This window comes from Filicampus tigris, chromosome 8 (genome assembly GCF_054856515.1).
Source record: "Filicampus tigris isolate MCC_2025a chromosome 8, RoL_Ftig_1.0, whole genome shotgun sequence".
Classification (NCBI taxonomy): Eukaryota; Metazoa; Chordata; class Actinopteri; order Syngnathiformes; family Syngnathidae; genus Filicampus; species Filicampus tigris.
Genome location: NC_141224.1, coordinates 5,783,426 through 5,810,247, shown reverse-complemented (window position 1 = coordinate 5,810,247; position 26,822 = coordinate 5,783,426). Strand labels below are relative to the sequence as shown.

At 44.3% G+C, this 26,822-nt stretch overlaps 1 protein-coding gene across 1 annotated transcript; it reads right to left on the bottom strand.

The window, feature by feature from the left end:
• Nucleotides 1-1,512: 1,512 nt before the first annotated feature.
• Nucleotides 1,513-25,753, bottom strand: cacng8b (calcium channel, voltage-dependent, gamma subunit 8b). Its single transcript, XM_086037273.1, has 6 exons — nucleotides 25,513-25,753; nucleotides 14,129-14,461; nucleotides 10,740-10,964; nucleotides 6,847-6,930; nucleotides 5,851-5,991; nucleotides 1,513-4,898 (listed from the first exon to the last, which is right to left on the bottom strand). Exons 3-6 carry the CDS (start codon nucleotides 10,960-10,962, stop codon nucleotides 4,084-4,086), a joined length of 1,263 nt encoding a protein of 420 aa, XP_085893399.1. The 5' UTR covers nucleotides 10,963-10,964; nucleotides 14,129-14,461; nucleotides 25,513-25,753; the 3' UTR covers nucleotides 1,513-4,083.
• Between the last annotated feature and the right edge of the window lie 1,069 nt (nucleotides 25,754-26,822).

Here is a 26,822-nt window from a genome sequence, read left to right as displayed (position 1 = left end):
ATAAGATGTTTTTCTGTATGTTTCAGAGTCCTTTGAGGTATGTGTGAGAGTTTATTTTGTGTGTGTGTATGAAGTAAATGTTATTTTTAGCTTCTAGGCCACCTCGTAAAAACCTGCTGGCCTTGTTGCATCATGCCCGACTCCAGTGTAACAAAGTGCAAAAACTTTTAAATCGCAAGGGACGCTGCGGGGAATTTGACGTCTCCTTGCACCTGCTCTGAGGCAGAAATGTCAGCTCTAAGTTGGCCTTGAAGGTCAGGAAAAACCCGCCCACCGTGTTTGGACCAAAACAGCCGTGTAAAACATGCATGAGACGCCAGATGGGACCAATCACAAAATGATGGGCTCACATGGTTAAGCAAAAAAAAAAAAACAAAAAAAAAAAAAAAAAAAGTCTTCCGCATTAACCGTCTATAGGCTTTCTCGTCACGCTAATAAGCGAATGCAAACCATCTGCCACTTTCCATCTATATGCAAATTCATCATATGCAACAGTGTGACAGCGAAGGTCGAAAGTGTGTTTAAAATGGGTGGTAAAGTGCTTGATCGGTTCACAGGTAACACTCGAAAGAAAACTGAGTCGGAAGTGGAGCTCGGTCTCGCACCTGAAATGCGCACTCGCTTTTCGTTTATCGTTTAAGCAGCGAATCCGAAATTGTATTTTTTCCGAAAAACATGCCACGGTCCAAAAAATGAAAAATCCAATTTGATTTTAATAGTAAATGGAGTGCGCTTAATCTACACCATATGTTGTCCAAAGCGCTACTAAACCTCTGAAAACATAGACTCGATGCGTCAGACATGCTAACGCAGCCTCATCAACCTAAGGAATATTTTTCGATTTTAGTTTAAAATAACTTACCTTAACCTCCAGGATCGCTCACCGTACATTGAAAAACAGCACAACCCAGGGTGCTTTTTTTTTTGCTTTTGGTAAAGTTTTAAATCCATCCATGTTAAGTCGTGCCAGCTAGCTAGCGCTAAGCTAACCAGGGAAGGTTCGATCGTCTCTCCAGTCCAACATCCAAGTTTGCAAACTCCCTTCGTGCTCTGACGGCGTCAGAGGCCTCTTTGAAAACGCAGCTATAGTGTACACCAGCTGTGTTGGAACAGCATGACAACCTAAGGATTTTTTTTTTCGATTTTAGTTTAAAATAACTTACTTTAACCATCAAGATCCCTCACCGTATCCTGGCCAGCTGCAGGGTGGTCCAATTTTGAATCCATCAACACTCCCTTTTGGGGGGGAAAAAAAAAAACATGAAAATTGGCAACAGATAATTTTTAGAGGTCTATTTTGTCAATAAAGAAACAGTCTTAAAGCAACAGTATGTAAAAATTTGGCTTTAAAAGAAGTCCTTCATTAAATAAGGCAACTATCTTGGCTTCAGAATTAAATGCAGGCAAAAAGAAAAGGAAAATATAAAGTGACAAAGACATACAATCCAGATTATTTTGTAATTAAAGTACAAGATTTTATGATTGTGTGGCAAAAAAAGACAAAAGTCAGCATTGATCCTTCAATTTTTTTGTTTTTATAAACTTCGTGCAATACAGTGTTTGAGTTTATCACACATTTAGATAAACCATAGTCAGTTGTCTCTATATATCTACTACATATGATTCATATTGCCCACACAAATGCTCTCTGTGTGCACGTTTTCCGAGAATGTCGCCAAAGAATTTCAAAAAATCTGGAAGCGTCTCCTTTGTGTGTGTTTTTTTTTTTTTTTTTGCTTGTTTGTTTTTGTTTTTTAGTTTGGCGGTTGAATCATGTCGCAGGAGTCAAATCCTCGAGAAGAGAAGAAAAAAAGAAGAGTGTGTCAGGCCGCTTACATTCTCATCACCTTCGTACAAGCGAAGAGGAGCGAGGAAACACAGTGAAAAGAATCTTTGGGGAGGTTCCCAGCAATGCTTAGGAAAGGGGGCGGGTTAAATGGTCACCGGGGGTTGGGGGCCGGGGTGGGTGTGGGTCGGCGGGGCTAATGAGGTAAACCACCAAGTAGGAGTCCAAGTAACAAAAGCAGATTTCTGTTGATGGAATTTACAAATATATGTATGCATTAATTACAATGTACATTTTTTTTTTCAAATCATCCTCCAAAACCCACATTTACATGATGCTTGTTTTTTTTGCCATTGAAAATGAAGTGTGTCACTTTGGGACCCATAGAAAAGAGATTATTCCTTTTTTTTTTTCCCCCTTTTTTTTTTTTTTTTTTTGTTGACTCAGGCATTCACTTGAGCCTGGTTCTGTACATATTTTCTATTTTCTCTCGTCTGAACGTGAGGTTGTCGTTAATGCCCAAAGAACAAACATCTTCAACACGACTAGCGCTACAAGAAGTACTGTCAACACGGATTAGAATGGAAAGAAGACGAACAGAGGCCAAGACCGAGTCGTTATTGTTGCACATCTTCGTCCTTTTATCGCTATTATTGGAAGACAATTTACAGTATTCACAACTGGAAAACAAACAAACAACAACAACAACAACAAAAAAACTACGTCGTACTAGCGGCTGGTGAGTCAAAAGAAAGCATTCTCTCAGCAAAAGATTTTGTGCACACTCATGCTGGACACGAGAACGCGCTGCTTGCCCCCCCTCGACGTGGAAGGAAAATAATGATAGTAATAATTAAAAAAAAAAAAAATAATAATAATACTAAAAAAAATCACAGTAAAAGTCTGCAACATGGAAACGTTGACTCCAGACAACGCAGCGAGCTTGGGCCCACTAGGGATGGCCATTCCAAAACATTTCCTTCATCCACTACAGCAAACCAAATGATCTGACTTGGGTTTGTTTTGCTTTTTCTTTGGCTTTTTGGGGGGGCATTTTTGTAAACATTTCTTTATTTGTCTATTCCCAAATATTCTATTTTCGTCATTTGTAGCGTTTCTCTAGTCTGCGCCGCTTTCGGGAAGTGTATGTGAACGCTACATGATTTTGTCAGCACATAGTTGTCAACTGCTGCACAGTTTTACTTAACTAGTAACATGTCGTTGTCCTACTAGAAACGTCAAATGGGTTACAGACAAGTTCTACCATTTTCATGCAATCACACTCTAGTTGAGTGTAATTGCCAGAGCTGGGCACTCGACATTACTAGTGAGGTAAAACTGTGCAGTTGTTGACATTTCACTTCACCTCACTACTAGTGAAGCATGAGGAGCAGTCTGATGCAAGTGAGAGAGGCATGTCTGCGCCACTGTGGGAGTAGTCACAGCTGACTTCAATCATAGCCAATCAAAGCAGTTTCTCTCATTCCTTTTAAATGCGGCAGGCTAGTCGTGCACTAGAGTCTCAAGCACTTCTGTGCCGTGAAGTAGGCACTTGGAAAACGTAGACCCCCACCCCCCCCTCCCTACCCTACCCCCGATTTTTGTTCATGTGTCACTCTGCCAGGTGCATCTGAGCGGAGCCTGGTCTCCTAAAATGGCAGACATGTGCAACGACCCTTTCGCTCGTACGAAAAATTTGGACCCTGCTGCACATGCGCTACTAAAATTGAGCGCGAGATGTAAACTAGTAGAATTGTATTCTATTTTTATTATAGCACTAGTAGCACACATCACAGAAATGTCCTACTAGTTGTGTGTTGTCGCATACTAGTACTGCATAATTCCATGTTAATTTGAGCATATCCTCAATCTCTTAGATATTCCTCTTGAATTGATGCTGTTAGGCCAAAAGTAGTACTAGTAGCGGGGGAAAAAAACGATGCTAGTAAGACACGAGCCAATCCCGAATTGACGCAAATGGATTGTTCTGCCCATCCCTAGTACGAACACAAAAAATAATCACAACAACAATCGAAGCTAACGCAGGTCTGCTAAATTAGCGGTAATATTGCACAATTTTTTTTTTTTTTGTCGTAGCCCGAGGTTAGTTTGCATGTTGATCGTTAACAAAATAAATCATTTCTAGCGTGTGGAAATATCAAAATAGTTTTGTTGTGAGAGTTCATTGTTGTTGTTATTATCGCTCTGTTACGACTGTACTCTTGTTTTTGTTGCGGAGGGAGAGATTAACATTTCAGCTGTGCTGGATGATCGCTACTTCCTGCCACCCCCCGCCTTTACACAGGTGTGGTCTTTCTATTGAGGGTGTTGGAGTTGCTCTCCCTGTCTCCCTTCAGCCTGTCCAGAGTGCCCATCCCTCGCTCCCTGTCCACCGTGGACGAGGTGAAGGGGGGCGGTCCGGAGCCCACCGAGTTGGGCATTGGCACGTTGGAGTTGGAGGAGTTGGAAGGGTTGTGGGACTTGAGCGAGGGCAGCGTGCCGCTCATCATGCCGCCCCCGCCGCCGCCGCCGCCGCCGCCGCCGCCGTCCTTGGGGAAGCAGTTGTGGAGCTGGTAGAGCGTGGCGCGGTCCACCGTGCCGTACATGGGCGGCAGACCCCCCAGTTTGGGGTCGCGGGACAACGTGTAGAGCGAGATGTCGCCTCCGGCCAGCGCCGTGTGGGAGCGCGAGTGCGGGTTGGGCAGGGTGGACACGGAGATGGGGCCCTGGGAAAGCAGCGCCGACGGGGGCAGGCCGAAGTTCTTCCCCACGCCGCCGCCCACCGGCGAAGGGTCTCGGGAGCGGGAGGGGTCGGTGGAGCGTGACGAGGACCGGGACCGGCGGCGGAAGCGGTAGCTGGGGAGGCGCAGCATGGCGTGCGTGGTGCTCTTGAAGATGTCGGTGCGCGAGCGGCAGCGCAGCTCCTTGTTTTTCTCGATGTAGATGTTGACCGCCAGCACGCCCACCATCTCGGCCATGATGAAGGACAGACCGCCGAAGTAGAAGGACCAACCGTACGAGTACTGCCACTTCTTGTCCTCGTCCTTCTTGGGGGAGATGTCGCCCAGTGCCGCCGAGATGTACACGATCACGCCGATGATGTTGCTCAGACCTGAAAAGCACAGCAATACCATCGTACATATTTACTCATTACACCGGTGGTCCCCAATACGAGTGCCTAGTACAGTAGCCCTAATACGCCTGTCAAAAATACTATTTGATATGTGTCTTGATAAATGGGGTGCGATATGATTCAAGGACGGTTCCGTTTTAAAGTGGAACGATTTGATACGGTTTGATTCAGTAGGATTACCACTCGGTTTGATATTGCGAGGCTCAGTTCGAGGGGGTATGATGCAATGAGTTTTCATTTTGCTTACATATGAACAAACTTGTCAGGACTGTAAGTGTAGCATTTCCTTGAAGTGGAAATCAACCCAAACATATTCTTTCAAGAATATGTTCCCAGTAGGCCCACTAGTTGAAACGCGGCATTCTGATGAATATTGCGTTTGTGGAATAGGAGTTAAGCAGCAAAAGCCACCCCTTTTTTTTTAGCCATATCAGGGGGCGGCCATTTTGTAATTTCTGTCGACTGAAAATGACATCGCAACTGCTCAAGGCTCAGATAACGACGAATCACGGATCAGGTGATTGGTCGTTATCTGAGGCCTGAGCAGTTGCGATGTCATTTTCAGTCGACAGAAGGGACAAAATGGCCGCCCCCACAGATGGCTAAAAACAAGTGGATTAACTCTTATTCCACAAACGCAATATTTATCAGAATGCCTTCTTTCAACCAGTGAGCTTGCATAGAACATATTCTTAAAAAAATATGTTTGGGTTGACTTCCTATTTAAAAGACATATCTCTCCAATAAAAGACAATTTGAAACGTCTCAATATATTTTAAAGTGGAACGATTTGGTTTGATACGTTTTTGTTACAACCCTAATACACACACACACACACACACACATATACATATATATATATATATATATATATATATATATATATATATATATATATGCACGTGCATATCATATACAGTCATAATGTTACCTGCAGCCACAAAGAGAATCCCCGCTCCCAGGATGATGTTCCTTTTGCTCCTATAGAAACGGCTAGCAGCAATGCACACACCTCCCAATAGCAGCAGGATGGCACTGAGGATGGGGAAGATGTTGGATGCCCTGACCACGCCTGCAAAGCCAAAGAAAAAGTGCTTTTAAAGTGATCTTTAATCTTAGCCTTTCAGTTTAATGCTGCTAAACAGCTCAGTGCAATGAGCACAAACGGTGCGGCAACACACATAGTCAGACAATTTAAAAGTACTCATGGTTATATAATCTTTATACTCTGGGCACACCAGAAGGACAACGAACATTCAATTAATGCAAAGTGCCAAAAGATGTCTTTTAAATTGTATTTATTAGGTCATCACTCTATGTTTTTGAAAGTATAACATTATGGAGTGCTATTTTTCCTCATCAAGACACAGATTACAACACTTTTTTTTAATGGGACTTCTGAAATGGCTTTCCATTCATTTTAATGGCGAAATATGAAATATTCTTAGCTGGGACAACATCCATCCACAAAGTTCAGCTACGTCAACCACTACACTTCCAATGGCTTCCTCACATTGAGCCAACGAACACCCACTGTGACATCATCCAATCAGTTTTCTCATCATGAAACACTTCTAACAACAAAATAATTCCTTCTGAACTCGCACGACAATTCCGTTTCGTTGTATGCTAATGTACCAAAGTAGCGCATGCGTGCGCACACCCAAAACACACACACACACAAACACATCTAAGACAAGTAGGCCACAGGAGAGAAAATGCCAGCAAAATGCCAACAACATTGTAAACAAGCTTGTGCGCACACGTGCGACGTATCACAGCGCACAAACAAACGCATCCCTGCGGGGAATTTAGCGTCAACTAGGCCGCGCCGTCTCCCGTGACTTTTAGTCCACATTGTCACGTGTTGACTCCTTCACTGCGGCAACAGCAAAATCCCAGACTCAAAAGCAGCAATTTGACTTACGTAGGACGTACTCGGCCCCGTCGTGGTCAAAGTCCGCATCCTCCGGGAAGTGGTTGATCTGCGAACAAACTCCTCGCTTTACTCCTGAGACGCGAAAGAGAGAGAGAGAGAGAGAGAGAGAGAGAGAGGCAAAAGTGATGAGCACACACAAGCGAGAGAACAAGAAGTCATAAACGCCGACTGCGACAAACGGAGAAGGGCGGGCGTCCTCCCGAGAGCCGAAAGCTCTGACATCGGCGCCAGCGTCTCCTCGGCATACAGATCAAACAACCGCCGGGACGTTAGTAGCACACGCGCGCGCGCGCGCGCTGTGTTAGTAAATACATACAAGCACACACGCACGATGGTGACACGGTCGCTGATGGATTGTGAGATAAGATGGAGTGGTGGAATGAAGACACACAGACGGAGGGACAGATGGACAGAGGTGGGACGTGTGGCGGCCTCCCTTTGCCGCTCGCCAATGTTGCTCTGTGAAGAAGCAGACGGAGGCGCACATCAGTGGCGTCACATGTTGAGTGTTTACAGCACAGGTGTCAAAGTCGAGGCCCGCTGGGCAGAACCGGCACGCCGTCACCGTCATTTTAGGCGGCGCGCAGAATGCTTGGTGCAATTTTTCGACCAGCCTCAAAGCGGAAGTCGACCCAAACGTATTTTTTTCAACAATATGTTCTGTGCGAGCCCACTAGTTGAAACAAGGCATTCTGATAAATATTGCGTTCATGAAATAATTAATATATTAATATTAAAAAAAAAAGAATAATAATTAATTCACCCCGGGGCGGCCATTTTGTCACTTCTGTCGACTGAAAATGACATCACAGTTGCTTGTGGCTGAGGTAACAACCAATCATGGCTCACCTGTTTTCTGAAGCTGAGCCGTGATTGGTCGTTACCTGAGTCCTGAGCAGTGATGTCATTTTCCGTCGACAGAAGTGACAAAACGGCCGCCCCCTGAGATAGCTAAAAAAAAGGGGTGGATTTTGGTGCTTAACTCATATTTCACAAACGCAGTATTAATTGGAACGCCGTGTTTCAACTAGTGGGCCTGCATAGAACATATTCTTGAAAAAAAACATGTTTGGGTTGATTTCCTCTAAAAAACAGTGATGCTGGTAATGCATTAGAAAGTAACGCGCTGATCTTTTCACTTTTTAGAGTAACAACTAATCTAAGGTTTTAGATAACCCTTTTCTACATTTAGTAATCTGATTACAGTTACTTTGCAAAGTCACAAACCGTTAATATATAACAGTTAACAATGACGACAATCAGCTCACAGAAAGTTAACAGCCACTTAAAATTCACTATCAAGTGTTAGTGCCGATAACGGCCCGTTGAATTCAACAGTGAGTGACATTTGACAACACTTGTCACTTGCCAATGTCATGTTTCGACCACAGGAAACACAACAATGGAGGAAGCACGGAGATTTGCATTTTTACGATGGAAAGTGACTACTTTGAGTGTGCCGGCCAGGGGTGGAGCCATGGGTGGGCCTGGGTGGGCACCCATATTGACAGACTGCCTACCCAATGACATTCATGAAAAAAATATATGCTTTTTAATTTTTAGTAAATTATTAGATTATTTTTGAATTCTTTTTTTTACTTTATTGAATATTAAGAATGGCATAATAATAATAATGGCATAACTGTGGCTGTCTAAGGAAGATCTGAACTTCAGTTGATCATTTTATTTGAATATACGATGTGTTGGGATCGGAGGATTGTGCCAAATGAGAGAAATATTCAGGCCCACCCTGCTTTTTCCAGGCCCACCCATTAGCCGTGTTCTGGCTCCGCCCCTGATGCCAGCTAGCGCGGCTACGGGCAACCTGCTCGTTCAATACTGTCGGCAGAATTAAGTCATTTTTTTTAGCGCCCTTAATTAGCGATTGAACATTATTTCGGGAGTCAAGTCAGCTGTAATGCCGCGAAACGCCGCCGGGAACAACTTAAAAATAAAAGCATACCTAACCATTGATGTCCATATATTACTTTGTACAGTAAGGGTTATTTTGAAGTTGGCGGCGTGTTACTGTCACGTATAGCATGAACAATTGTTGCTGCGGTTAGCCTGACTTCTTCTTCTTCCTGACAGTGTACATGTAAATAAGCGAGTACTCAAGCATTTTTTTATTTTTTTTAAACCAAAGTACTCGAATTAGACGAGGAGGCGGCCATACTATTAGCTTCTTTGTTGCATGCCAATCGAATTCACACCAGAACAATTTGCAAAATAACAACCAGTTGCCGCCTTCAATCGAGATGCAGAGGACGCAAAAGGAACGTCAGCCCACTTGTGGGCATTTTCATCTTTCATTTTCACGTCCCTGACCCGGAAGCCACGCCAAGACACTGTCAGCTTTGCCGCCACCCAACGCGGGAGGAGAAAGAGCAGCAAAAGGGGAGAGGAAACGCAACTGTGACGTTTGGGGGAGTGGATGAAGGCCTTCGCGCGAAGGAGCCGAAGGAGATCGTGCGCAATGCAGTATTGCTGCGAGGACGAGATCGTATCGCTAATTGGCTGCTTCACTTGAAGCCGGGTGGGGGAGGGGTCGGTTGACTGAAGCCACGATTGCTTCAGTTCATTTCGCCAAAGAAAAGCACTCATCTGGATTGTGAGTAGATAGCGTTAGCGACGTAAAGCGCGACATCGGAGCGGCAAACGCGGTGGAACCTAGCAGCAAATTCTACAAGGATGGGAAGTCGGACACGGTAGGGTGCTGCATGGCAACAATAGCCATCAACAAGGAACGGGAGACGTTTTTTTGTTTGAAATAGCACGCTTCATGTTCTTGCAGTTCTCACATGGAGGTAATGATTCTCTATTGACCAATCAACCAAAAAGAAAAGTCCAGTCTGTAAAAGCTGAGAATGGACCTGTGTGAAAATGGATGACGAGCGTTTTAAGTCACCATCGAAACAACAACGGTTGCCATCTCGAAACGAAAGGACAATGTCGTAATCGTCAGGTGTTCTCATTGTAATCAAACTCGACTAAGTTTTACTGAAGTTTTTCTCCTTCCCGCCCCTTTTCGTGTGTTAACGATTTGATTTGAATATCGGGCCTGCATGTTTTCTGCTTTAAGTATTGCTCAAGTCTTGTTTTTTTTTTTCTTTCATTCAGGTCATTTATGTTTATAAGTAATTTTGCTCAAAACAAATAAAAATGAAATGAAATGACTGTGGAACAAATCAATAAGTTCGAGTTGAACATTTTGTCCAAAAGCGACTTTTTTTTTCTCTGACTGATTGGATAAGCGCCATGAAAAAAACATCTGCGCGTTAATTAGTTATCCTTAACATTTGCGAAGCTGGAAGTGTTGCCGGTGGAGGATCGAATGAATCAGCAGCTCACAACGCGCACTGCCAAACGGCTCTTTCCTGCATCCTCGTCCTGGCGCCGAAAGGAGTCTGGACTGGGGGCGGAACGCGCGCTTTTATTTGGGCACTTGAGTTAAACGATGGCAGCCAGTGCTGGCACAATGATTAATGGATTATTTGGAAGACAGCGTCGGGCTTCTGTGTCACGTAATTATCCCTCAATTGTTTGAAACGCTTTCTTGTCACAATGGCACGTTCCAGGAGGTTGATACGTGCTTGGCTGATAATGATAATAATTAGTGTTATCACAAAATTGCGCTGGGTTGTTGCAAACAAACTATCATCAAAAAAAAAACAAATCCGCCTTGAGTAAAATGAGATAAATAATGTCAAGATGTTTACTCAATCAGAAGCCGTCATCTAAAATGTACACTACCTCGCAAACGTTTGGATTCAGTCCCTCAAAACCCTTGAAAATGTCCTTATTTCCATTTCGGTTTCACGCAGACAACCAAAGGACTTGTTGCCACCACTCGAGTCAAGTCTGTAGCATTTTGACGGTACCTTCCAGGCAGCATATCCTCCACAGTCCAGAGTGGGTGAGCGCCCCCGGGTCTTTCTTGTCCTTGTTGTGAGGGTCGTCCTGCGTGACGTTGGCCGTGCTGTTGCAAATGAGGGCGCGGGAGTACAGCCAGTAGTCCGTCCCTATGGCCACCGTCATCAGGCCGAAGGCAGCGAATGCCCCCACGGTGGTGAGGAGGATCTGGATCCCCTTCTCACACACCATGCCTTGGAAAAGAAAAGTCAAGCTGCGTTTGAAGCATTTGCCACGAGAGTCACAATGTGGCAAACCTAGTTGGCTGGAGTAAAACGGGCACATCAGGGGGTGGGGGGTGGGGGGGGGAGGGTGCATCAACATTTCGAGGTGATCGATTTATTCCTGACATCCCACACTTGCCACCTTCAACTTTTGTAAAGCCATGTGATTATTTTTTCTGACGATGGCGAAGGGGGGGGGGGACAGGGGGAAAGTTATGAGAGGGAGGTGTGGGAGAGAGTGAGAGAGAGTAAGAGGGAGACAGAGAAAGAGAGAGCGCAGTGAGGGAAAGGGAGAATAAGGGAGAGAGCTATAAAGATAGTGAGAGAGCGAAAGAGAGGGAGAGAAATAGGGACAAAATGAAAGACTTTGAGAGAGTGGAAGAGAGAGTAAAGAGAGGGATGAAGAGAAAGAGAGAGGGAAAGAGAATGATACACTGTGAAAGAGGGAGCAAAAGAACTAAAGAACCAAAGAGAGTAACGAGAGAGAGAAGAGAGAGAGGGAAAAAGAGAGCAAGAGAGGGGAGAAAGAAGAGAAAGAATGAGAGAGTGGAAGAGAGAGTAAAGAGAGGGATAAAGGGAAAAAGAGAGAGGAAGAGAATGATACACTGTGAAAGAGGGAGCAAGAGAACTAAAGAACCAAAGAGAGTAACGAGAGAGAGAAGAGAGAGAGGCAAAAAGAGAGCAAGAGAGGGGAGAAAGAAGAGAAAGAATGAGAGAGAGTGGAAGAGAGAGTAAAGAGAGGGATGAAGAGAAAAAGAGAGAGGAAGAGAATGAGAAACTGTGAAAGAGGGACCAAGAGGACTAAAGAACCAAAGAGAGTAATGAGAGAGAGGGACTAAGAAAGAGAGAGAAGAGAGAGGGAAAAGAGAGTGAGGAAAAGAGGGGAGAAAGAAGAGAAAGAATGAGAGAGAGTGACAGAGAGAGAAAGTAAGAGGGAGACAGAGAAAGAGAGAGTAGAGTGAGAGAAAAAGAGAGAGATGGAGAAAAGAGGGAGAGAGCCATAAAGTTGGTGAGAGAGCGAAAGAGAGGGAGAGAAATAGGGACAAAATTAGAGACCCTGAGAGAGCGGAAAAGTCAGTAAAGAGAGGGATGAAGAGAAAAAAAAAGAGAGAAAGAGAGTGAGAAACTGTGAAAGAGGGAGCAAGAGAACTAAAGAACCAAAGAGACAGTGAGAGAAAAAGAGAGGAAGATAGAGATAGAGGGAGAGAGCAAGAGGGGAAGGGAGAGAGAACGAGAGGGAGTCGGAAGGGAGAGAAATAGGGACGAAAAGAGAGAGCGTGAGAGAATGAAAGAGAGTGAGGGAGAGAGAAAATGACAGAGAAAGAGAGCCAACGAGAGAGAGAAAGTAGAGAGAGAGCATCAGAAAGTGGGACCAATAGAGAGAGCGCCAGAAAGAGAGAAGAAAGAGGGAGAGAGCAAGAGAGAGTTAAATTGATAAAGCGTGCAGTGTGTATGTCAATAACGTGCTCTTTTGCAGCTTTTTTTTTTTTTTTTTTTTTTTTTTACAAATATGATGAGTGATTTAGTTGTTGAACGAAGGCTAATATTAGCAAACATTCACACACGCGCGGGGGCGCGCTGACGCCGACTCTGGAGCCGGGCCGGGCAGGACCTCCGCGGACGACAAACGTGCTCCGAAGCTGCCGAACGCGACAAGTAACAGAAAGCTTAAAAAAAAAAAATGGCCCAAATCCTACAGCGCGCCACGTTTCCGGAAAACGTGTCCGCCGTGGTTGGCGGGAATTTGGCGTTGGGAAGCCCTTTGAGAGAACGAAAAGGAACGCTGGAATCATCTCACATGAGTGCTTGAACGACCTCAGTGAGCTGCACTTCATTCACGAAAAAAAAAAAAAAAAAAAACACAGCAGCCCTGCAGGTGAGATGAGAAGGGGCAAGGGGGGAGGAAACGGGGGAGGATGGTGAGAGGTGAGGAAGGAGTGGGAGGGAGGTGCACAAGTGGCACGAAATGATGACGTGTCCTTGGAAGGAGAGTTGGATGACTCTGCTGACTCGGCTTAACAAGCCAGAAGTGATGCGAAACACGACCGATCACACCCTGCCCGTCCGTCTACTCCATATTCATAACCCTGACACCCCGCTCCCCTCAGAACTTGGAACTTGGAAGGCAAGACTGGAGAGGAATGCATAAACACACGCGCGCGCGCAAGATCCATCGCGAAATCCCTTTCGGGCAGAGAGGACGCGCTTTTAAGTTAAATACCATCGATTGGCGCTAGAAGAATCCTGAACGTGCTTTATTTAAAGACCTGAAAAGTGAATTCGGAGATATCTTTCTGAATACAGTTTCAGAGCTAATTATCGTTCTCGGCACCCTTGAAAGCTGCGGCTGCGCGCGCACTCATGGCCAACAACAAGGCGCTCTAATGCGGCCACGCCAGGCCAAAGCTCCAGGCCATACGCTTGCTGTCAAGACAGACGTTGACTTTTTACCCCATCCTCGCTCTTCCATCTTTCTTGGTCTTTATTAGACTTACCTGATCGCAAGTTGACACCCGCACACTCATAGCAAACAATGAGGCGCTCTAGAGCAGCCTAGATCCACATGCTGGCTGTCAAATAAGGCATTTATTTTGTTTTCCCTGCTCCCCATCCCTGCTCTTCCATCTTTGTGAGTGTGACATGTGTGCACTCATGGTCAACAACGAGGCACTCTAAGACAGCAATGCCAACCCTTTTCCACATGCTGACTGTCAAGTTGGACTTTCAAAAAAAATAAACAAATAAATCCCGCCCCCCCCCCATGCTCTTCCGCCTTTCTCCGCATGACAAGTGCGCACTCACGGCAGACAATGAGGCACTCTAAAGTGACGCCCCAAAGGGACACTTGAGTACTACATCGTTCGTACAAGCAAATCTCTGAACTCCCTTTATGAGGTCTTTAACTAAATACTGATAACGTCAATCAAAACAGAACATTTTCTTTATAAAGGCAGACTTTTGATACAACTCTTGAATTGGACGTCAGGAGATAGCAGGTGTACCTAATATTTTGGCCAGTGGCAAAAAAATGGCCCTGAGGTGCGACCCAAATGTGTGACACGCATTCCAGAAACGTCCACAAAAGTTTCCACGCTACTGCGACTCAATCCAGGGGGGCGAAGAACTCGACTTACCTGACGGCGAGTTTCTATCCTTCGAATCAATTTTGAAATCTTTCCTTTCCTCGTCGGTGAAGAACGTGCTGCCCCTTCAATCCGGACAGCATCCATCGACTGTTCTCAGCCGCTCCCCGCTCTCTTTCTCTCTCCCCACGGCGCACTCCCCCCTCTCTCTCTCTCTCTCTCTCTCTCTCTCTCTTTCACGTTCACTCGCTCGTTGCCGCTGTCTTTTTCGCCGGAGTCGCCGGTGCCAGCGGAGGCTGAGTCTTGGACGCTCGTCCCGCTCTCCTTCGCTCGCTCCTCCGCTAGCAGGAAGCCGGCACCAAAGCGTCCGTCATCGCTGCTCAGCTGCGGCACACAGAAAGGAAGAATGAGCCGTTTTAATATGCAGATGAAATCAGACAGGGCCTCATTTGCAATGAAAACGCAACATCGTTTCCTCATCGCTCTCAATTGATCGTCATGTCAAATTCATCTATAAACTGTTAGCGTTTGCTGCCTGTTTGATGTTTTTACCGGAATAATTAATCAGAAATAAATGAATTGACCTTCTGCCATGAATCATTTTGCTATTGTAGCTCACTCAGTTACTCACTAAGGGCTTGATTTATTCCGATTCCAAAAAGCGGGTGTTAAATTGCGTGTTAAATCACTCTAACAGATTGCGCTGTTGGTAACAGGCCGAAAAAGGCCTGCAAAAATCAGCCGTGGATATGAGACGGGAGCGAATAGTTGAAATCTTCCAAGCAAACTACATGTTTACACCTTTTCTACCCCTACTTTACAATCTCACTAGTATGCATCAGACAAACAAAATGAAGACAACTTTATCAGGGAATTGCACACAAAGCATCCCAACAGCTCATATCCCGTATTTAAAGCGGAAGTCAACCCAAAAAACTTTTTTTTTTTCAAGAATATGTTCCCGGCAGGCCCACTAGTTGAAACAGGACATTCTGATAAATATTGCGTTTGTGGAATAAGTGTTAATCCACCCGTTTTTAGCCATCTGTGGGGGTGGCCATTTTGTCTTCTGTCGACTGAAAAATGACATCACAACTGCTCACAACGGCCAATCACGGCCGACCTGTTTTCAGAATCTGAGCCGTGATTGGTCGTTGCGAGCAGTTGTGATGTCATTTTCAGTCGACAGAAGACAAAATGGCCGCCTTCACAGATGGCTAAAAACGAGTGCATTTTGCTGCAAAACGCAAAATTAATCAGAATGTCGTGTTTCAGCTAGTGGGGCTGCTGGGAACATATTCTTGAAAAAAATATGTTTGGGTTGACCTCCGCCTTAAAAGAGGCTTTTGGTCACTGGGCAGCATTTGGAAAAGCACAAAACAAATTAAGTTTGAAGTGATGGAATTGGGAGTGTAGTGTGGGAGAGGCCAACAAACATTATTACATCGATTGCAAAGTTTTAAAAAACTCCGCCGTTTTGCCCAAAACCTGGAAAAAATTACCTTCTTGTGTAAACAAATTTGATTTCAATTTCTACTGAGTGAAACTGAAGCACTGGAGTGACACCAACTCACCAGGGCGGATCTGTCAGCCATGACTGGCTGTTCATGTGACGACCTAATCATCAATAAGTAAATAAATAAACAGCGTATTTTGTTGTCATGGTATTTTTAGTAACAATAAAAGACGGTCACAGCATTAGGTACACCTGCGGCTACATCTGAGCCCCAACAGGGGAGCTGTATTAAAAAAAAAAATAATAATAAAAAAAATAAATAAAAAAGTACAAAAGTAACATATTTATTACAGCGACTGCAGCAATGTAGAAAAATCATCGCTGTCCTGTGAAAAACACGTATGTCCAATTTTGGGAATTTTTTAAAAACTAAATTAAAATGAAAAAGTTAATGCAATGTCTGTAACGTGAAAACACCATTCATGTAAAAATAAGAAAATTGAAAAAAAAATGGACATAAGTCTTGTTCACAGGACAGCGGACGATATGCAGTATTTTGCACCATCATGTATCTAAATCAGGTCACCAAAATATTATATGATATTAACACCTCTCAATATAATGCAGTCCACTTCCAATATAATTGCAACGATACATCGTGTTAAATATTGTATTACCACTTTGATAGTGTCAGGGCAATTTTTGTGTTATTACTTTACAGCGCTCTCGTTTTAGACGACTACATCAAGTGGCCCTTAAGTGGCGACATATCGAGCGACAAAATCAGAAGCGGCCATTGTGTGAACTTGATTGTTCCCCAAGCGGGGGCGTCTCTATTGGATCACATGGACTGACACAGGGACGACATTGGAGGCTAAAAGGCGGAATGACTCGAGCGCGACTTGTGCTGCATCTCATCGTCTGAATAGAGGAGCAAGGGGGAGGGGGGAGAACAACCCGACAATGTTACCATGGCAACATTGAATTCCAAAGTCTAGATCAGCATAGAGCGAGGGAACCGGGGGGTTGGTGGGGGGGGGGGGGGTGTATATACGAGAGAGTGAGAGAGACAGAAAGAGAGCGAAGATGGTGAAGAAGCAAAAAAATGAGGATGGAGGGATGACTTTTTTTTTCATAATAGTGAATGCGAGTTGATGCTCTATCAAATGCGTGTGCGTGCGCGTGTGTGTGTGTGTGTGTGTGTGTGTGTGACGACTGCGACACAGATGCTACCGAGCGGCGCGTGTGCACTGTCGAAAACACGCGATTGGCACAGATGAGAAGCATCCTGCAGTGTTTTTTTTGTTTTTGTTTGTTTGTTTGTTTGTTTTTTTGCTCTGTGAAACCTCCCAAAGAAAACGCAAGCATTGGACACGGCGACGCACACAATGAGCAGACATGAATCCTCGTTAATATTTGATGACGCAATATGGCATCGTGAGCAAAATAGGTTACATCCCGTTTGCATTGTGAGAACCCCCCCGCCCCCCACGCCCCTCCTCCTCCTCCTCTCCTCAGCCTCGGAGATGCGACGAAAGACGGCGTGTTTCTTCCTCGCTGCGTTTGGAAACTGTTGAATCTCCTCAATCAGACGTCCTCCTCATGCTCGTATCGCTCTCTCCTGCCTCCTTGTTATGTAAACTGTCAAGCGACACTGCTGCAGTGTGGCTCAGTTATACATTGTGTGTAAGCAAACGACTTGTGCGTACGCAAATACTATGACATTCCAAGCCTATCAGCATAAAGTCGCTCCCTTAGGAGAATACACATCAAGAAGGTTTACGCTATCTCCAAGGCCTCCCAAAAAGGCACGTACATGCGCGTGACCTTTGCTACGACCTTACGCATTGTTCCCCCCGGCAAAAGTCCCCTGTGCGGAAGATCATAATTGCCATTTAATTATCAGCATTTCCCATTTCCTTCCAATAATTAACAGAGAGCGGAGCGACGAGTAAAAGCAGGAGAGCGTGAAAGGACGAAAGGGCAGGATTGACAAAAATCATTTGGAAAACATGACGGTGCTTAAATTGATATTTTGGGTTGAGCCTAAGAAGGATGTGAGCAATTCTTGTACCGATAGTGGAATTTACAAGGTTGGGGTGTTTTGGGACAGGTCTAATGGTGGAAAAAAACAAAACATAAAACATAACAATCTATCAGAGCAGCACGGTGGCGACTCAACACAAGATGTGAATTGGCTGTTTAGAAAACGCGGAATAAGAATTTGGGGATTTGACAAAAAATGAATCACAGCATACTGTATTGTCACGTGTACTAAGTGTCACAGGAATGTTCGCATGCCAACTTGTGTATGTACGTATGTGGACGCGCACAGCCAGCTGTCTTCGAGAGCGACACCCAGAAGTGTTTGCGCCTGTATGGGAAAGTTTAGCCAGCTAATGAGCATTCAACTGTTCAGCAATCAATCAATGAAGACCATCTAAGCAGTGTATCGACGCCTTTGTCGTTACTTTGCCGTTGGCCTCTGACGCCGTCTTAACGACAAACGGAAGGAGTTTGAAAACTTGGACGCTGGGCCAGAGTGAGGAAACCTCCCGGGTTAGCTTAGCATAAGCTAGCTGGTACGACACAACGAGGATGGGTTTAAAATGGGACCAAACGCAAAAATAAAAAAACACCCTATGTTCGACCGTTGGTCAGGATACGGCGAGGGATCCTGATAGTTGAAATAAGACATTTGGAACTAAAAAAGAAACCGTTTCCATAGGTTGTAACGACTGCGGCCAGTGTACATGATAGCTACGTTTTGGTATGGTGTAGGTAAAGCATTGTATAATTGCACTCCACTGAATTTACCATTTGATCACTTTGATCAAAATAGATGATTATTTTTTGGGCTATGACGTGTTTTTCGGCAAAAGTACAATGAGTAACCCATTTGGGTTGATTCGGTACTTGCTTCTTAATGTCGACACAAGTAGTGAATGGGGAATGGTGAATGTCCTCTGCAAAATGGATGAACTGCTCTGTTGCTGCCATGCATAATGTGGGAAGCTGCCTTTCTGAAAAGAACCCCAAGTTTCTGAGCCCCATACTTGTACTTGGTCAAAATAAAATGGTACCGGCGCACCACTTCTCAAATGTATGCGTTTCATTTATTTTATTGTACTTAAAGCGGAAGTCAACCCAAACATATTTTTTTCAAGAATATGTTTTATGCAAGCCCACTAGTTGAAACAAGGCATTCTGATAAATATTGCGTTTGTGGGACAAGCGTTAATCCACCTGTTTTTAGCCATCTCCGGGGGCGGCCATTTTGTCACTTCTGTCAACTGAAAATGACATCACAACTACCCAGGGCTCAGGAAACGACCAATCACGCCCCAGCTTTAGAAAACAGGCGAGCTGTGATTGGTCATTACCCAAGCCCTAAGCAACTGTGATGTCATCTTCAGTCGACAAATATGACAAAATGGCCGCCCCGTGAGATGGCTAAAAACGGGTGGATTTTGCTGCTTAACTCATATAGCTTAAACGCACTATTAATCAGAATGCCGTGTTTCAAATAGTGGGCCTTCATTTCTGGATCTATGGTCATTAATTACACTGTTCCTGTTTGCCATTACCGGTATCCCTCTATACGTGTGTCACCAAAAAGCCAAAGAAAAAGTAAGCCGCCTCCCCTCCACACTTGCAGAACTTTAGGGGCCATTCAACTTTGGATGATCCCCCGTTTGTCTACAACTTCTAGGAGAATAATAGAGAAAACCTTGGGCCAGAAAGAGTCCAATTAGCTTCAGTTCTGAAAATAAAAAAAACGCTTGAAAGGCCAACAGGGACCATAATCAAGAACTGCACAGCTCAGGAGAACCTTCAGCTGTAATCAGACCCACCTGTCCCACTCATCGCCAGAATGGTGCGCTTATCCAATCTAAGTGTAACGAAAGGAAGGCCACAGAGCAACAATCTATCCCATAGGCCATTTGACTATTGTAGCATCTGCACCATTAGCTATTCATTGCATACATCAACAAACTGAGCTGCGTGTTGAATTAATGATGACATCTGTAATATGTTAGTCTTGTGTGAGCATGGCAATACTCTCTGAGATACACAAGACAAAGACTGCACACATTTGCAATGTTCATACAAACGAGCTGGAGTCAGTCACCGGCCACAACATTAGGTACACCTTAGTGCACAACATGAGACACCATACAAGAGCTGTATAAAAAAAAATTTGAATTTTGTTCAATTAAAAATGAGGCTTATTATTGTGGTTGTAGTTTGCATAAGTGTGGAAGTGCACCGCATCATTATTGTCAACTGTTTCTAGTCAGGCCAGAAGGATTCATTCTTAAAATCGGCAAAAATTTAAAAAAAATTAAGACATTCAGAAAAGAAAAAAAGGCCAAAATTGACCAATTTTTGCAGATTTTTCTCTCTGCTGTAAAGTTAAACTGTCAAGATGTGGATTTGCGGGGGAGGAGTTACGACCAAGTGCAGCAATTTATTTTGAAAAACAAAAAAAGGCAAACAAGACTCAAGAACAAGACATACGGAACCAGGTTAACAAACAAAAAAGACGTTTGCCACAAAACGAGACATAACATGGAAGAAATCCAAAAACAAGCCAAACAAAAGCACATGAGCCAATACTGAAGGACAAAGTGTTGCTAAAACTGTCAATTGTCCTGCCTGTTATTTATTGTTGCATGCTTTAAAGGACCAAATATGTACAGTGGTGAATATTTCACACACATTTCATAGCATTTCTAGTTGTCCTCACCAAAGCATTGGATCTCCTTAGATTACGCAGCTTTCCCTAATATTGTATCCGGTGAGTGCACGTGTGCTCCCGTGACCCCAAAAATACACGGCAAAAAGGCACAAAGTGTACTTCTGGGCTAGCTGCTTTTTATAAATAGTGTTATGTGAATTTTTCATAGCCGAAGATAATGTTCCTAAAGAGGCGCGAGCGAGGCTGCAGAAGCTCACTCGAGGGGATGGGAGGATTACAGGTTCAAGTCCCGCGACGGATGCGAGTATGGAAATTGGGGTCTGACTGGTGAAGGCAATGGCAGGCTAAATGGACGCGTGTGTTGTCTGATAAAACGTTTTCTCCTCCAAATCGTGACACAAAGCTCCACAGACGCACAAATATCCACAGGCGGGCCCACGCGAACACACCGTCAGGTAGATCAACACCAGCGTGAGCAAACACACACACACACACACACACACACACACACACACGCGCGCGTGCACACACGCACACACAAAGCCTCAAAGCAGCAGCACTGTCAAATGTGATGACAATAGAACGGCAAAATAGGTCATCTTTAAAAGGCACTTCAGTGTCCACCTCCGCCTGCATGTGACCTCGTCCCCGCTTGTCGGTGCACAAGCGCCCGAGGAGGCGGTGACACTCACACCTTGGTCTAAGAGGCTCCCGAAATAGTGCTTTTGGATGACCGGACACTCATGCGCATATGCATAAATATGCATGTGGAAGCACACTCATGCTAAAAAGTACTCTCGAAGATGAGATCCCTGTTAGGCTTTCATAGACATGCATGTTTTCAGGGAAGTAGAGAGAGGATTTTCTTTGGTGCCTTTAGCAGTGAGAGATGTTGTATCCGTTAGTACAGTATTTCTATAGTAATTAATAAAGTTATTAGAAGTAAAAAAAAAAACTTAGTGTGAAATATTGATTGATTTTAATTGTATTCTGGCTGCTATAGGGGCGGTAGCATTTCATATTAGACATGGATGTGCAACTTGAACTAAAAAGAAGACAAGCTTTCTATGCACCGTGTTTTTTTTTGAAAGTCACGCTTTTTCCCCCCATCGTTTGGCAGGTTAGGAGATAAGTGTTTTTCACATAAAAGCGACGATATATTAAAAATTTGAGCTCAGACTGGCACCCCAAAATCCCCGGTCCTTCATCCTGTTGACTTTCTTTTGTTGGTTGGCAAAGATTTTTTGGCGCATTGTCGTAGGTGGCCAGAAGATGGCGGTAATGCACCCAAAGTACTTGCCAACCGTCAAACAAACGTAGAAGAAGAAATGGAAGCAGAAGAAGCAATAGTCATGGCAACCAATGTGGCTTCCTTAGGCCACAACAAGGATTTTACAGCACTAAAAGGCACAATAACCGATCAGAATTTAACCTTTGGCGACAATGCGATGCGGCTTAAGGTAAGCCATTTTAAACTAGAAATATTTCCTTTAGAAGCAGAAATTATTTCCGACAACCTAACACCACTCTGAGAGTGCGTGTGCTCAGGGAGGCAGAGCGTGCTAAGCGCCCATTAATTTCCGAACGCAGCCAATGTCATAAAGCAATAAGCAGCTCATGCTTGAACTTTTTCCATCTGTACTGCCTGATGCACTGGGCTCTGACACTCGTTTTTGGGGGCAGTCCGAATAACAAAACGGCTTGAGTTTCCCAACGGTTGGAGTGAAGCAGCGCATGCTCTGAGCATACCCGTGATTTGGAATCGGCGATTTTGGGTGTGAGACTAAGCTCTACTGTTCTTGTTTTCGGCAGAGGTGGTCATTTTACATTGTTTTCAAGCCGAACCAAACTGTAATCGTCTGTCGGTCAGTACGTCATGTTATTTCAACCACGCAAAGCTGGGCTTTTTACTAAAAAATTGAGCATCCGTTATTCGTCATCCGTCTGTAGCGTGGTTACCCTTCCGCTGTCCATTATTCACCTTTTTTTTTCCGGGGTAAAAAAATAGTACCCATCTATAGACCGGTCCGCCTAACGTCATCCACAAAACGTTTTTCTTCACTACATTTGGTGAGTTAAATGGTGTCACGTTGCCTACAATCACACGCGCTGTGAAATGCAAGGAAAGGCCTACTTTAACACCCGAACTTTATTTGGGCTTAATGGGAGGCACTTTAAATGCTGGCAGGTGTGTGCTGACTCCCATTGAACATAATGTGATTGGTTCATTCCAAACACAGCCACATTTCATTTTTATGAACGTGTGCAACCACATGATCTCACTTTATCTTGACTTCCCCCTCTCAAAAAATATTTAGTTTCTTCAATTGAGTCGACGGATATTAACGGTGGAAAATGTTTTGAAATGATTTATCTTGGTCTCATTAGTTTTTTCCATCACGAAAAACCTGGCATTTGAACGAGGGTGTGTTGACTTTTTATATCCACTGTACTTGGCAGACGTGATGATCACTGCAGAACTGCTTCCCCTCACAGAAAGTACGAGACAAAGAGAGCCGCCAGAGGAGTAAAGATAAAAAAAAAAAACATAAAACAATTTCCTAACTTTTCTTTCAATCTTTTTCTTGACGAGTCATCAAGTGTTTGAGTGTAATGATTTTCCGACAAACGGACTCAATGTGAGTGGGCTACCATTGACTGGAATGAGTCACCTAATAGTGTATTCATCGACTTGGTTGCAATCCAGAATCCTCAGTCGGAGTCTTTGAAGGTCGCACGCACGCGTATGCCAAATGGACAAAAGTATTGAGGCACACCACTTGATCAATGAATCAATCGGGGGGGTTGGACTGGACCCATCGGTAGTGACTGAATCGTAATCGGGAAATGTAGCACCTACTCACCCAAATATGCGGACGCTACCCACGAAGACATTAAATAGTTACAGTTGAGCCCGTTCATTTGAATATTTGAACGCCTTTGTTGGCTTCCCCCCCAACCCTTCCACTATTATGGCGCACCTGCAGAATAGGATGTGGTGGCTCGGTTCTGAATTGCTAACTGAGTTGCTAACCAAAACAGCGGCCTCTCCTACGAATTTGAATTTGAAAGACTTAGCGTTTGTGACAAATGAGTTTTCAAAGAGACGTATTACACAATTAAGGTTTTGACACACTTCAGTCAAAATTCCTCAAGAACCAACAATTACAACTAGGGACGCAGCCACGCCATACGACACACCGATGTCACGTCACCAGCCTGACATACACGCAGGTTCCGCATCTGGATCCATGTCAGTCAAATGGCGATACTTGAAGAACACGGACGATGACTTTTCGGCAACAGCAAATTGCGCAGCGCACAATGAATGAGGAACTCCGCTCGGCTCCGCTTTTATCTATGTGCTCCTTTAACATAGTGCCCCCTGGTGTTCGGATTGAGACACCGCATACTGTAACTGACATGCCTTGTGCTACAGGCAGAAAAAAAACATGAAGTTACATTTTACTGAAACTTCTGCCATGTTCAAGAAAGTTTGTGAATTGCAACTTATGTTTTTTTTTTTAACAACATTAGATTCAAATACAACACATTTTCCTCACACTTGCATGATGTAATCACAGTAGCAAGTATGATCACTTGGCAAGTACTCAAATGGAAGTACTACTCAGTCTGATAAAATTTGCATCTGCACATCTCTAACACAAATGAGCCGCTGCTCACTCCGCCCCTTTTCTAGTGCTGACTCTGCCGACGCGACCATTTTGTGTGCGTCCATGTTTACGTTCCGGGAGAGCCGCACGACTTCATAGCTTCGCCTAGTCAGATTTTTTTTTTTTCCCCCCTCTGCATCGCAGTCCATAATAATCATTTTGATTTTGTTTCCAGCTCACTTGACATATTTTGCAACATTGCGCCGCTTTTCAACAAATAACCTCTCTCTACACTTGCGTAAATAAGCGTCCCCGGCCGCTATTTGTGGAAAAATACGGTGAAGTTGGTGCATCCTGCATCCAAGAGGTGGGGTCACACAAGTTGAGTCACAGCAGGTGTGGATGGACGCCATCATGGTTCAATTTGTCGTGCTAGCACATAGTAGAGAATATATATATATATATATACTTATATAATTATATACAGTACAATTGTATTTATATAGTGCATTTCATAACAGCTAGATCCGTAACAAAGCACTTTACAAACAATACAATAAATAGAACAAAAACAATAAAAGGCTGTGATGCATGTATTCATAAATATAGACATAAATCATATATAAATAAAATATAAATAATGAAGCCAATAAATTGACATCGAACACTTTATACAATTGACACCGGAAAAGAGCCGAAAATTTCCGGTCTGATCAAAATATTAAAGTTGTGCCCGAGTGCTGCAGCTTCCTCTTTTTTTTTTTCTTTTGGGGGGGGGGGGGGGGGGGGGTCCCCTGAATGCTGCAGTGCACACATCCCCTCACGCCTTCCTCCCCACATGTGCTTTCATGAAAACTACATGATGAAGCGGTGCAAAAAGGCAGGGGCGTATTTTTTATTTTTGGGGTGGACAAACAAACATGCCTCCGATGAACATCATGTGGGTCATCGTCAACATGACGCCCTGTTGGGAGGGGTTGGGAAGGTGGGGGGTTGGGGGGGGGGAAGAGGGGGTCGTGCTGGTCTATGTGCACATACAGCAGCACACAGAAGAGGCTGCAAGCGTGCCAAGCTCGTGTATAGTGATGCAGACTGCGGTGCATTCATTAACAGATCAGCCACATACACACGCATGCATCATCACCCTGCCTGCACTGGCTACTCGTGGGGGGGGGGGGGGGGGGGTCGGAGGCGGGGTGCAAAATGGACCCCTGGCAGCACACAAATCACATTGAGACGTCTGCAAATTGTCGATTGCGGCACAGATGAGAAATTATAAAGGCATTTGTGAACATGAAGGAGAGAAGGAGGTAGACGATAGAAGTGAGGGGTGGGTGGGGGGGGGGGGGTATTGGGGGCTCCCAATGAGCTATTATAAGGACATTATTTGCATAATTGACGCTGCTAATTATAGTCCCCGCGCTAGAGTAAATAGTCCAGAAATGACGTAATCGGGCATGTTTTTCCCCACTGTGTCCACGGCGGGCTAAGTTGGAGCGCGTCAAACGTGCGAGTGCAAGTGGACGAGCTGCAGTGCAATCGGCTGCGCGCTTCGAAAGGCAAAATCACACGCACGCGCGGACGCAAACTGCAAATCAACACACAAAGCACACGTTGCAGTCGGCCGCGTTGAAAGGCACGCGGGAGGGATGGGAAGGCTTACCTGCAGATTGCTGCGGGATGTCAGAGCTGCTCTCGGCGCGTCGCACTCCACAAGAGGATGGGGAGGAGATGATGATGAGGATGATGATGAGGATGATGAGGATGGTGGTGGAGGCAAGGAGGAGTGCTCGGGGAGGGGGTGAGAAGGGGGGCGCGCACGCTGGGTGGAACGACACCGATCCGACGCAACTGTGTAATAAAACGAGAGGGTGAAGGTCAGATAATAAGGAATTCGGTTCAAATATTATTTTATAGCAAGCAGGCAGTGGTGAGGGGCGGGGAAAAAGTGTGCGTGCGCGTGTGTGTGTGTGCGTGCACACGTCACTGACTGAGCACGGACTCTTCCTGCCGCATGTCATAAAAACGGACTCCAAATGTTTTGTACTTCAATCCGAATGGTTGCCCAACTCATGTACAAGTGTGGTTCTCAAACTTTTTCCACAACCAAATATTGCCTCAATAAAATACTCTCCATGAGTACCACCAGAATGACCACCGAAAAAATGCAGTCGTATAGCCTTAAGTGTTCAACAACACGTAACGCTGAACTGTACACACAGTCAATATAAAAGTATTTATGATTAAAATCTGGTAAATTGATGTAATCCACCGCCCCCCCACTTCCTTAAAAATAAAGAACTTAATTTGGACATCAGTTGCGCATGAAAATGTGTTAAACTATCATAAATCATTTGAATATTTTTGAGGAAAAGAGTAGAAAATTACGTCAGCTGACCACATTTTAATCACGTGCAACCGAAAGTAAAGTACTTTTTCCTCAGTGTACATGGAAAGTAAAAAAAAAAAAAAAAAAGTACTATGTACTGGATTAAAAAAAGTTTAAACTGCGTGTACTAGCTATGAGCCTCATTCTAATAGTTTGTGTTGCTAGTTTCGTTTGTATTTTTCCATTGATTATTTTGTCCACCACTAGAGAGTACATGTATATCACAAGTGGTACTCAAACACGCTAGAAAATCACTGCACTGCGAATTTGTGCTAATTTAGGCCACAGGAGAAGCTTTTAAGTTGCTAAAATAAAAGAACGTGCTGCGCTTAAGTTATTAGTCAACGTTAGAACTGGTGTTTAAGTTTATATGATTATTTAAATGTCACTCAGGTCGAGTTTAGAACGCCCCAAAAGCAGGATTGTTAAGAAAAAAACAACAACTAAGGAATCGTATTGCTGCCTTCGCTACGTTATTTGTATTTTTCATCCATTTGTTAGCAAACAGGCTAGCATTGCAGGTAGCATACCATAGCATTATACAGTGCTCAACTAGCAAAACACGTCTGAAGCAATAATCAGCA

Bases quoted from the DNA above. Each gene is read 5' to 3' on its own strand.
- cacng8b (XM_086037273.1), bottom strand. From the start codon at position 10,962: ATGGTGTGTGAGAAGGGGATCCAGATCCTCCTCACCACCGTGGGGGCA. The intron at 6,931-10,739 runs GTACCGTCAAAA...TTCGCGTCTCAG, and splicing joins GAGGATATGCTGCCTGGAAG to GAGTAAAGCGAGGAGTTTGT. The intron at 4,899-5,850 runs GTAACATTATGA...TGTGCTTTTCAG, and splicing joins GATTCTCTTTGTGGCTGCAG to GTCTGAGCAACATCATCGGC.